The 13,560-nt window shown below is 39.0% G+C and overlaps 1 protein-coding gene across 1 annotated transcript in view; it reads right to left on the bottom strand.

Moving 5' to 3' along the window:
* F5 (coagulation factor V) overlaps nt 1-13,560 on the bottom strand; it is a 107,235-nt gene that overhangs the window by 57,446 nt on the left and 36,229 nt on the right. The window contains 4 exon segments of the mRNA XM_006150113.3: nt 5,488-5,665; nt 6,963-7,128; nt 8,392-8,613; nt 11,138-11,281. Coding sequence (XP_006150175.1) covers nt 5,488-5,665; nt 6,963-7,128; nt 8,392-8,613; nt 11,138-11,281 — 710 coding nt within the window.

Below are 13,560 nucleotides of genomic sequence, written 5' to 3'. Positions count from 1 at the left end.
CAAGAAATATCAATAATAACATTGAATGTTACCTTCCAGGATTTAAACAGAAAGATTGGACCATAGCAACACTGCATATTCAACAGAAGAGAGTCTGAACATAAGACTGAACTGGAGAAATAGAATTTTATAACTTTTGAATAAAACATTCCTGATGTTTCTTTACTATGCTTTGTTTTCCCAATTTAAGCATTTTACTTTCTTCTGAGTTGTTGATAGGTTCAGCAATTTGTTAAAATATTTTTCTTGTTCACTTCTTTAAATGGAAACAAACTTTTCTTCCTTTCTGACCCCTCTGGAATTGAAAATATTTGGGAGTATTCTTATTTTGTGGCAAAAGGGTTATTTGTATAAAATCAGTAATGCTTGTTGCATTGAATCAGAAATTGAAAATACTCATTATTGGAGAGGGCTTTGACTGGAATGTCTTATCTAAAGATTAATCAGGAAATTATGAAACTAAGATGGATCGCAAATAAGTCAACAGAAGCTCTTAGAAAGATAGCCTGACACCATAAATAGTTCTGCCTGGCAGAGAGGATTAGAAAAAACATATGAAAGAATTTGTAACATAAAGTAACCAGGGCTTTTCCAGCTCAGCATTGTAATCAGTAGAGATTACAAAAGAGCAACCACACCAGAGGATTATCTTGAGAATGACACTGAAGGAAGAAAAAGAGACCGATCTTTGCTGGCAGATGGCATATCACAGAATACTTGGTAGGCAGGGCTGAACTGAGAAGGTCTATGTGTGAACTGTGTGCTGGGTGTTTCCTTTTCAGCAATTTGAATACTTGACATGTAAATATTTTCTCAAAAATATTTAAAACCGTACTGTCTCTGTTGTTAAAGAGTCACAAACAAAATTACACAAGATTATAAGAAATATTTTGAACATTATCTTTAAAATTCAGTATCTTGAAATTTTGAAAGTTGTTTATTAACTGTCAAGAACAATGGAGTATGATCAAAAGTTCTTGGATATGTAAAGTAAATGTTTGTGGAAAAATGCAAAAATAAATAAAAGAAAAAGAAAAAAAAAGAGAGAGAGAGAAGGTTAGAGGCATTGCACTGTGCCAAAAGAATAAGGTTAGAGGCATTGCACTGCTTGCCCTAAGAATGTGTTACAGAGCTGTGATAATCAAAACAACATGGTACTGGCACAAAACAAACACATAGACCAGTGGAACAGAATAGAGAATTTAGAAATAAACCCCAAAACATACAGCCTACTGATTTTTTGCAAAGGGCACAAGATGATGCAGTGGAGAAAGGAAAGTATTTTCAACAAATGGTGCTGGAAAAAACTGGATATCCACCTGTGGAAAAATGAAAAAAAAAAATCCAAGTTTTGGAGGCTTCATGTAATGAATTTGGGAGGGTTCCTGCCATTTGGATTTTTAGATGCCTATCTCTTACTGTTGATGGAAGTCAACTTAAAATGAATCAAAGATCTAAATGTAAAGCATCAAGCTATAAAACACTTGCAGAAAACACAGGGGAAACACTTGAAGACTTTGGAATAGACAAAGATTTCTTTAAGCAAGACCCCTAAAGCACAGCCAGCAATTCTAAAAATAAAGTAGGATTATGTCAAACTAAAACTCTACACAGCAAAGGTAATAATAAATTATTATTATTTATTATCAGCCCACAGGAGAAAGTATTTGCAAATATACTTCATATAGGTGCTCAATAACAGAATATAGAGGGAAGTGAAGCAGCTTACCAGCAGAAAAACTAATAATCCAGTTTTTAAAACGGGCAATTGACAAGAAATATCAATAATAACATTGAATGTTACCTTCCAGGATTTAAACAGAAAGATTGGACCATAGCAACACTGCATATTCAACAGAAGAGAGTCTGAACATAAGACTGAACTGGAGAAATAGAATTTTATAACTTTTGAATAAAACATTCCTGATGTTTCTTTACTATGCTTTGTTTTCCCAATTTAAGCATTTTACTTTCTTCTGAGTTGTTGATAGGTTCAGCAATTTGTTAAAATATTTTTCTTGTTCACTTCTTTAAATGGAAACAAACTTTTCTTCCTTTCTGACCCCTCTGGAATTGAAAATATTTGGGAGTATTCTTATTTTGTGGCAAAAGGGTTATTTGTATAAAATCAGTAATGCTTGTTGCATTGAATCAGAAATTGAAAATACTCATTATTGGAGAGGGCTTTGACTGGAATGTCTTATCTAAAGATTAATCAGGAAATTATGAAACTAAGATGGATCGCAAATAAGTCAACAGAAGCTCTTAGAAAGATAGCCTGACACCATAAATAGTTCTGCCTGGCAGAGAGGATTAGAAAAAACATATGAAAGAATTTGTAACATAAAGTAACCAGGGCTTTTCCAGCTCAGCATTGTAATCAGTAGAGATTACAAAAGAGCAACCACACCAGAGGATTATCTTGAGAATGACACTGAAGGAAGAAAAAGAGACCGATCTTTGCTGGCAGATGGCATATCACAGAATACTTGGTAGGCAGGGCTGAACTGAGAAGGTCTATGTGTGAACTGTGTGCTGGGTGTTTCCTTTTCAGCAATTTGAATACTTGACATGTAAATATTTTCTCAAAAATATTTAAAACCGTACTGTCTCTGTTGTTAAAGAGTCACAAACAAAATTACACAAGATTATAAGAAATATTTTGAACATTATCTTTAAAATTCAGTATCTTGAAATTTTGAAAGTTGTTTATTAACTGTCAAGAACAATGGAGTATGAGCAAAAGTTTTTGGATATGTAAAGTAAATGTTTGTGGAAAAATGCAAAAATAAATAAAAGAAAAAGAAAAAAAAAGAGAGAGAGAGAAGGTTAGAGGCATTGCACTGTGCCAAAAGAATAAGGTTAGAGGCATTGCACTGCTTGCCCTAAGAATGTGTTACAGAGCTGTGATAATCAAAACAACATGGTACTGGCACAAAACAAACACATAGACCAGTGGAACAGAATAGAGAATTTAGAAATAAACCCCAAAACATACAGCCTACTGATTTTTTGCAAAGGGCACAAGATGATGCAGTGGAGAAAGGAAAGTATTTTCAACAAATGGTGCTGGAAAAAACTGGATATCCACCTGTGGAAAAATGAAAAAAAAAAATCCAAGTTTTGGAGGCTTCATGTAATGAATTTGGGAGGGTTCCTGCCATTTGGATTTTTAGATGCCTATCTCTTACTGTTGATGGAAGTCAACTTAAAATGAATCAAAGATCTAAATGTAAAGCATCAAGCTATAAAACACTTGCAGAAAACACAGGGGAAACACTTGAAGACTTTGGAATAGACAAAGATTTCTTTAAGCAAGACCCCTAAAGCACAGCCAGCAATTCTAAAAATAAAGTAGGATTATGTCAAACTAAAACTCTACACAGCAAAGGTAATAATAAATTATTATTATTTATTATCAGCCCACAGGAGAAAGTATTTGCAAATATACTTCATATAGGTGCTCAATAACAGAATATAGAGGGAAGTGAAGCAGCTTACCAGCAGAAAAACTAATAATCCAGTTTTTAAAACGGGCAATTGATCTCAACAGACAGCTCTCAAAGACAACAAATAGCCAAAAAGCATATGAAAAATGTTCATCATCTTTCGTCATAAGGGAAGTGCAGATCAGGTACAGATCACAATGAGGTATCACCTAACCCCAGTCTGAATAGCTATGATCCAAAACACAAAGAACAGGTGCTGGAGAGGCTATGGTGAACAGAGCCCTCCTGAAGTATTGCTGGGAATGTAAAATAGTACAGCCACTATCGAAATCAATATGGAGATTCCTCAGAAATTTCCAAATAAAACTACCATATGCCCAGGAATTACACTCCTGGGCATTTACTCAAAGGACAGGAAATCAGTCAGAAAGATACCTGCACATCTGTGTTTATTGCAGCATTTCCAGTAGCTAAGGCATGGAATCAGCCTAAATGTCCAACAACCGACGACTGGATTTAAAAACTTGTGCACATATATGCAATGGAATACTATTCGGCCATAAAGAAGAAGAAGATGCAATGCTAAGGGAAATAAGTCAGTCTATGAAGGACAAGCACAGTGTGTCCTCACTCAGTATATACGATATTTGCACTCTGTAGCAGAAATGGAAAGATTTGCAGGCATAGAAATGGACAGGAAAATGGTAGATACTGAAGGTTACATGAGAGTGAGGAGAGAGGAGAAGACCAAGAAAAAAGCATTTTGCAGACAAAGGAATGCAGTTTGATGGGCAAATGGGTTGTGGAATGGCATACCACAACTAAGTAAAAAAAACCCAGACATTGCTGTTCTTACATATCTCAAACGTAATGTTCTTGTTGAGAACAATAGGTATGGTATTATCTTTTATTAGATTGTCACACACAGCATATATGCTCTGGAAATCCATGTTGTGCCCCACAAAGATGTACAATTAAATGTAAATAAGAAATTATAAAATAAGACAGTATAAAAAAGAAATTATAAAATAAAATGGAAAAAAATTCCAAGACCTGTAGAAGCTGATAGCAAGTTATAATAACAATGATGATGATAATAAAGAACTATGCCACTTTTAGAATCTATTGTAATAGTCATAGGGATTTAATAAGGATGCTACCTACTGTATCACACAGCATCTTCTTTTGAAGGATCCATGGAAGAAATTCCTTGCAGGTCTTAGAAATCACCCCCCCGGGAGGATGGCCATGCTATAATCCCTTCTCCTCCACTCATCTTGGGCTCACACGTACATGCACCCAGTGTGAGTTTAAGCCACTGGGTCTAGGACTTGAACCACGGTCGACTACATGGGAGTCCAGCTACATAGCCATTACGCCAACTGCTGGTCCCTATAGGTGCTATAAATCTTGTCTGACATATTTCCTTTTTTATTATAGATACTGTGAAGGTTTGCCAAATTTGCAGATAGCCTGTTAGGATCATACGGTATGCATTTCATGATATTTATTTAAGCCTTTTTTTCTTTTTAAATGCTAGAGGGTGCATGTGCTCTCTCAAAAGAGAAAGAGAGACACAGAGAGACAGCACCTCCCAGTGGTGTGTGGTCACACTGCAATCCTTTTTCCTTTATTTCTCTAACCCATTAGGATTTTGGATACACATCCACGTGCACATGCACCTGGCATGCTTTTCAAGTCACTGAAGGCTGGGATTTGAGCCATGATTAGCCATGTGGGATCCATCTCCTTTAACCACTGTGCTACAGCCCCAGTGGCTTTGTTCTCTTTGTCTTCATATCATCCTTTGCTCCAATTATATCAACTCTGTTTTATTTCTTCATAATTTGATAACTATCTCAGAACCTTTGTATTATTGAGTAAGCTATAAATAAAATTAAAGTACTAAATAAAAGATAAAAGCTGCATTTGAATTTCAAATAATGTGGACCCCTTTTCCTTTTAAAAAATAAGCAATCAGGGACTCTGTGATCTTTCACTATACAATTTTTTCTCCAGCTGTGTTTCTGTTACTTACTTTGAGTGTGTCTCTGACCTGGGCTCTGATGATAGGGCCCAGAATCCCATATTCTTCGTTATTTTGATTCTCCATGCGTTTGGTGAAGGTCTCATCTTGGTACTGTTTATAAACAACTTTCTTATATTGTTTTCCAATTTGGTTTGAGAAATTGTCCAAGTGCAGAGACCTGTATTTTCTTTAAGTAAAATGAAAAACAAAAATTCAGCCACTTTCTGAAATAGTCTCCAGTAGATGGGGAAACCCTTCTGCTTAGAAGTTCTGCGCTTAGATTTGGCCAAGTTTCTTTTTTGCTTTTTCATGACAAAAATGTGTCATGACTTTTCTGACAACCTAATAGTTTAATTTCTTGAATAGTAAAGTACATTTACATGATTTTGATTATAGTGAAAACTCTTATACCCAATATCCCCTAAGCCTGACCCAAACAGCCCTCAAATTTTTTAATATAACTATTAATTTTCTGTATATCATTACAGAATATATCTGCAAATATATGCATATATGACTTGTTAATAAGCAAATATAAATATTCCTCTTCCCACATTCCTTTAACAAAGAGCAGCTATTTATATACTCTGTACTATACTTTGATTTTTTAATTTAACAAAATATCATGAAGTTTTTTTATATTAGCATACAGAGAATGTTTGCCACTTTATTTTTCACAGATGCATAGTAGTTCATTGTACGGCTATACCATAGTTTATTGAACTAGTTTCCTACTGATGAGTATTCTTGGGTTGTCCCTAACTCTTTGTTACTACTACCATTAGCGCAGCAATGAGTGAACTTGAGTATCTTTTCAGGTATTTAAGGGCTATTTGAATTTCCAAATTTCTTAATCTCTCTGACACATTTCCTCATCTACAAAAACAAAACAAAAAAGTAGACAAAGATGGGACAGTCAGGTGGCATGGTGGTTAAGGAGGCTGGATCTCACATGGCTGACTGTGGTTTGAGTCCCAGACCCAGCAGCTTGGAAAACATGCCCAGTGTGTGAGCATGTATGCCCAAAAGCTCAAGAGGAAAATAGATAAGAAGGAATTGTGGCATGGCCATCCCCCTAGGACTTTCCTTCTTTCTCTGTCTTTCTCTGGCAAGTGCATGCGCCCTTTAGCAAAAGCTAAAATAATAAAAAAAAAATTTAGATAAATTAAAAATAAGAAAACGAAATAAAATAAGAGGTTTATGTTGCAGAATTGAAATGAAGCCAAGAGGGTCCAATACGGTGCTTGACAACAGCAAGAACTGAAGTGGTAGTTGTTGCTGGGTTATTACTAGGCTGAATTCCTTGGTGGGTTTGGGGTAATTCAAGATTGAGCTGGACAAGATGATCTGAATGGAAATCAGTGCATGGATTCCCTTGAGAGTTGTCCACTCATGACATTTCACCACCATTCCCCAACCCCAGACATACTACCACCCAGGGGAACATTGGACCTTCACAGAGTGCTCTGCACCCAGGGACTTACTTGTCCATATTCGCTGGTATTACAGGTGCGTAGTCCCAGATGACTTCCTCTGCAGCAATGAAGTATTCCCACCTCTTAATATGCCGCCTCTGGTCACGAGTTAGTTTCTTGATGTTCCTGGTTTTCTTCGGGCAGTTTTTAATGTCAATGTAAGCCTGCATTCCAGCTGTGTGAGGGCATAAGGACATGACCGAGCCCGTGAGAAGGGCTTCACTTGATCAAAGAACACATCTTTTACATGAGTTTGTTGAAGGTTTATGTAACAGAGCAATCCAAGGTGACTTAATGCATATTTTGGTTTGAAACTCTTTCATTGGAGTACAGAAGGGAGCAAGAATAAAAAGCAGGGGAAAGGGAAAAACAGAGGAAAAATTTGGAAATATTCCTCTTTGTCTCTTCTGCAGCAGGACGATTTCCTATCGTTTCAGAACCTCAAAACCCTATGACTCTGGCCTTGTTGAAACCTCATGTTTCCTATTATCTGTTCCTTTTCTTTGAAATGAAAACAACACTAGTACTTTCTTATGAAATTGTAGTTAAATAAAAATACATAAAGCATTTCTCCTTGATATATGTCAGTTGTGTTGTCATTAGAAACCCTATCATCCAGAGACACCACGATCATTTCATTACTTCAAGTACAATTTCGACTGCTGTTTGAAAGGAAGACGAAGAGATACCACGAAGTAGCTCTTCCTCCTGCGGGCTGCTTAAACACATCCTTTCGGTAAGAGTCTGATTTCCTATAGTCATATATTGACTTAACTCCTACTCTCTGTACATGAACCCACCTCTCAACAATGTTAAAGCAACAGTGTGCAGCGGAACGACGATTGGTCTGCATGACACTGCGTAAGAGCCCGAGATGGTGCTTTCCCCTCCTGAGTCCACCGGGGCTCTCTGAAATGCGCACCCCCGCTGTTTAGATACTACAGACTACGCTGTCCCTGAGTTCTGTGTGCTGGGCTTTGTGCTCATCTCACTGGAAAATGCCGTCTTTTCATGTCACAACTAACTCTTGATCTTGCTGTCACTCAGCGCTTCTACAAATTCACGGCTATCTGTCTTGTTCAAGCATCTAGCTCTTTTCCTTTACATCATATGAAATACCCTGCAAAAGAATACCTCTATGTATACATGTTTCCTTCCTCTTTTCTCTTTTCAAAGAAGTAAGACCTCTGCAGCTTTTGCTTCATTTAATATAATAATAATAATAAATAATAAAACAAAACTTTGTCAATTCCTCCACTTCCTCCAACCCCAACTGATGAGCTGTAAATCTAAGGTCAGAGTACCTAAATTCCATCGTCAGAGACAGAATGTATACATCTGGGTGGGGTGTGTCTTCAAAGTGCAAAGGAGAAGGGAGTTGGAGCCAGGGAAGAAAGGATCCTACATGCAGAGGCAATTCTGTCAGAGAGTTTCTTGCCTTGGAAATGCTTTGGGATGAGAGAGGCTATGATCCACTTTCCCTCTGGGCTCACGGTCATGTTTGCAGTGGTGGACGTGGCGCTGACGAGGGTGACGGTGGACACCTTGTGGTGGTTCTGCTCCAAGACCTGGCCGTTGAAGTGGATGGAGAATAGTTCTGGCCCAGAGCTCATTCCAATCAGGTGCCAGCTGATGTGGTCATGGGCACAGACCACGAGCTCTGAGAAAGAGAGGCGAGGGAGAGAGAGGAGGCCAAAGCAGGTACTGAGCCCAGGGCTGTGGTCCCAGTTCACTCACCACATACTCCCTGACTACCTGCTGTGCCTCAGGCACTGTGTAGGGTTCTGTGGAATCAGATGCCCGAGCTGTGGTACCTGCTGTGTGAGGGCAGATCTGTGAGTAACACAAACAAGCATTCGCAACTCATTGCGATAATCAGCATCAGAGAGCTAAGAACAGGGCCTGGAGGTGGGGGAAGTGAGCCCCCAGACCCAGGGACTGGTAAGGAGGGAACCGTGCTGGAATTGGCCGGTTGGTTTGTCCAGACCTGAGCGGTTTCCCAGGGTGCAGGATGCTCAGTGTTAGAGCCGGTAAACCTCTGCAGAAGGGGGTGCAGAGGCACACCCACCTGGTCCCAGCCGGGGGAGCCACCAGAACCTCTGGCAGGGTTGAGCTCCAGGGCCTTGTCCTCTCAGCTGCATGGAGGGCATTTTCTGTTGCTTCTTTACCCACTTTTTGGAATGCATTACTGTTTGTTAAAACACAATCTTAAAATGAAGGGGACTGGCGCATCCTCCTGGGTCTGGGGATTTCTGTGGATGGCAGCAACGAGAGCAGACACCAAGGTTCGCTTTGCTCAATCTTTGCCCCCACAGTGGTGGAGAAAGTGTTCATTCGTGGAAAACTCTAGTGCTGCCTGTCTCTTTGGCTGGAGTTTTAAATTCCAGATCTGGGATCGTTAGCTCTTTGACAGTGGGGCTGAAAATCAGCTCCTCACGGGCACTTGTCTTTGCTAAGAGACCATGTAACCAGGTGGTGGTTCTGTCAACTGGGAGAACAAGAAGCTAGAAGGCAAGAGGCTTTGGTAGAAGCATTTATTCATCCTTTAGAAATGCTTACATGGGAGCCAGCAGGTGGCATAGTGCTTAAGGTGCTGGACTCCCACATCATTGACCATGGTTTGAGTCCTCAATCTGGTAGTTTGAAAACCATGGTGGGCACGTGTGAGTACATGCCTAAAATCCCAGAAGAAGAAGGATCGTGGTGTGGCCATCACCCTGGGAGATAATTTCTCACTTTCCTTCTCATTGTCTCTCTCTTTCTGGTGAGTGCATGAACCCTATGGCAAAAATCTAAAGAAAAAAAAAATGCTCATGTGGAATTCAGCAGTTAGCCTATCCGTCTTAGCATTTACCATGGTTACTCCATTTTTACTGCTCCCTAGGAGGGTTTATAAGCTTGAACTAGCCTCAGTTTCTCTGAATGATGCTTCTCTAACCTCTCTCTTTTATCCCTAATTATTCAACTATAAATTAATAAACTCTGTTTCAATCAAGTTTTTCATTTTTATTTTTGTGCATATGGTTTTGCCTTTTTGGGCTTCCATATATTTACATGGATTGTCACTCTGCCAAGAAACAAATTTTAGGATCTTTTGTTAAACCTATATTTGTACATGAGCACATAGACAACTAATTGGCTAGGGCCACACTGAAGTAGAGAAGTGAGTGAGTGTTGGACTTCACATCTCCCAAGGTAGAGGTCTGCAAGCTAAGCATCAATTCCCAGAGTCTCACGAGCGTTGTCTTTAACGACTCACGTCGAAGAGAGTCAAAGGAATAGAATTGAAAGTAATACGCAGGCTTCCTCTCTTAACCATCCTGTTCTTTACTAAGTGAAGCCATTTGTGACTTTTTTTTTTTTTTTTTTTTTGCAGAGAGAGTGACTGAGAAGTGCAGTGTTTTGAAATATGGGAATAATCGTACCTTCACATTTTTTCCTCAGCACTGGTGCTATGTACCCTGGGTCCTTAGTTCTAAGTCAGTTTACCCAGAGGAGCAGAAGAGCTGGTCCAGCTGGGCCTCCAGCTTGCTTTTCCCACTGAGCAGTTCCTACGCTTTTGCTTTCCCACGCCATTCTACATGCATGTGGAAAGAGAAAAATGTCCCACATGCCATCAAATATGACCCCCATCACCTGTAAATGCTACCAGCACTTTTGAGTTTTTAAGTACTTTATCTCCTTTCTGGTCTTCATTGAAAGTGTCTTTGTTGCATTAACTCTGCTGACCCTTTCTGCTAGGGATTGACTTTGAGCTTTGTTCCTGTAGGACTCCTGTATGGAGAAGACACGGTCGCCATGTGACAGGGACCACAGGACTCACTGAGGGAGTCTGAGCTGATAGTCTGGAGGTCCCCTTAGAGGTGCAGGCCAAAGAAAAGCCTGCTCAGAGCACGACACCTAACAAGACTGCATGTTCCTTCTCTGGCTAGATTACACTTTGTCTGTTGTACTTCCCAGTTTTGTTTTTGTTTTTGTTTTTGTTTTTTTAAAAAAGAGATGATAAAATCTTGAGAACCATTCATTTGAGTACACTATTTTTCTGATCCCAAGTTGGAAGCAGTAATGATTACATTACGTTTCTGCTTGACAGTTGAAACAGCACGGGCAACTTCCCCAGTTCCTGGAAGAAAACAACAGGGACCCAACAATCCTAGTGCTGGACGGTGCACAGCTCTCGTTACCTGGCATCGTCCCATTCACGTAGCCGTTGACTGTGTACATTAGCGAGGACGACGGACTCCAGCTCTTGCTCTCATCAAACACGGCAAAGAGCAGCACATGTTGCTTGTCAAACATCTTCTGAGTCCCATCCTCTGTCAGGGTTCCTGGGAAGTAACGAAATGTTTTCAATAGCTTCCCAGATAGAAGAATCTCAGCTATTCCCATACAGCAAAGTGTTTAAGGCAAGCAATGGTAATGAAGCCAAAATATTTTTGAAAATAGTGTCTTCAATGGGGCTGGCAGGTGGCATGGTGGTTAAGGATGCTGGACTCCCACATGGCCAACTGTGGTTCGAGTCCCGGACCTGGTGGCTTGCTTTCACTTTCTCTCTCTCTCTCTCTCTCTCTCTCTCTCTCTATGTCCCTCTCTGGTCAAATTAAAATAAATAAATAAATAAATAAAATAATTATTTAAAAAAATAGTATCTTCGATCTAGTGATTTCAGAGATAAGAACAATGAAGATGTTCTGCTGAGAATCTACCCTGGTAGAGGCCCTGTCTTCTTCTCTCTGTCTCTCTCTGACTGTTTCTGCATTTCTGTCTCTGTCTTTTTATTTTTTAAAAAATTTTCTTTTTAAAAATTTTTTTAAGGTAAAGTATTTTCTTGGCTCCGAAATCCTCCTTTATCTTGGTAATAATCGCTTCTTCTTTCCCCTTCCCATCTAGGCAAAAAAAAGGAAGGCCAGAAGAAGACTGAGTCCGCCATGACAGCTGAGATCTAGTGATTTTGTGTGGCGCATTGTGCACCACATAGTTTTCATTTTTTTGCTTTTTATAATTAGCAAATAATTTTTTGTTTGCTTTATCCATTTTCCTCTCTTTTTTCCCTCTGTTTTCTTATCCGTTTTCTTTTACCTCATCATTTTGCTGCTCAGCTTCTACCTACTGACTGTCTAGACAAGCCTAAATGAAAAGTTGCCAAAATCTGCATACTATTTGGGTCCTCATATTCCTTAACTCCCACAGAATCTGCATCACAAAGTGAGAAAAATCGCAACAGCAATGAGTTTGCAGACCACATCCTCCTGTGCAACTCTGATAGCTCAGATTGATCTTCTAGAAATTAGGAAGAAATAGATAACCCATCAGATGACTAGAAATCACCACAAGGTCACAAGAAATATGTGAAACTAAGAAAATACCTCACCCCCAAGGGAAAAGAATAATTCCTCTTCATCCACAGACAGTACAATGGAAATCATGGAAATGTCTGATAAAGAATTTAAAGTAGTCATGACAAAACTAAAAGAGATAGAAGAAAAGAGGGTCAATGAACACCAGAAGAAAAAAGCCAATGAGTCTCAGGAGGGGAGAAATTTCTTGCAAGAGTTGAAAAAGGAAATACACACCATAAGAAAGAGTCAAATGAAACTGTTGGAGATGAAGGATACAATACAGGAAGTCAAAACCTCCTTTGAAAATATTAAAAGCAGACTAGATCATACAGAAAATCTAATCTTAGATGTAGAAGACAGGATCGCTGGACTAGTAAAATCCACCATGAAGACTGAGAAAATTGCCCCCCAAAATGAGAATAATATACGAGAAATACTAGATACCATTAAACATCTAAACATCCAGATAATTGGTATCCCAGAAGGTGAAGAGACTAATAAGGGCATTGACAATCTATTCCATGAAATCCTGGAAGAAAACTTCCCAAAGCTGGAAGTCATTCAAAGATCCAGATCCAAAAAATACAAAGAACCCCAAATAGGATCAACCAAAGAAGATCTTCTCCAAGACACATTATAGCCAGAATGACCAAAACCACAGACAAAGACAAGATACTCGAACTGGCAAGAGAGAAATATTGTTACATACAAAGGATATCCCATCAGGCTAACAGCAGACCTCTCATCAAAAACAACGCAAACAAGGAAAGAATGGGAAAATATATTCAAAGTGTTGAGAGAAAAACAATTTCAACCAAGAACACTATACCTGGCAAGATTATCCTTCACATGGGAAGAGAAGACAAGAACATTCTCAGATAAACAAAACCTGAAAGAATTTACCAACACCAGACCAGCTCTCCAAGAAGTTCTGAAGGGAGTGCTATCCCAGGAAAACTAATCAGACACAGAAATAAGAGTTCTAAAAAAATGGCCAACTTAAGAAAATGGCCAGTTTAATGGTAGGGGCAGGTACAGGGTTGAATATTATCCGAATTTAAACAGAGAGATTGGACCACAGCAGAAGATAAAGTACATGAGCTTGAACTGGTGAAATAGAATTTATGACTTTTGACTAGAACATTACTGACTTATGCTTTATTTTCCAGTGTTAAGGAGTTTTGTCTTTTCTCAAATTGTGGACAGGTCCATGTATCTACTATTCAGAGTCCTAACCTGTTTCCTGGCTTTAAGTATTAAGCAAAGTT

Source organism: Tupaia chinensis, unplaced genomic scaffold (assembly GCF_000334495.1).
Source record: "Tupaia chinensis unplaced genomic scaffold, TupChi_1.0 Scaffold000278_1, whole genome shotgun sequence".
Classification (NCBI taxonomy): domain Eukaryota; kingdom Metazoa; phylum Chordata; class Mammalia; order Scandentia; family Tupaiidae; genus Tupaia; species Tupaia belangeri.
The sequence above is the reverse complement of the archived record's forward strand: the minus strand, read 5'-3'. Positions and strand labels throughout refer to the sequence as shown.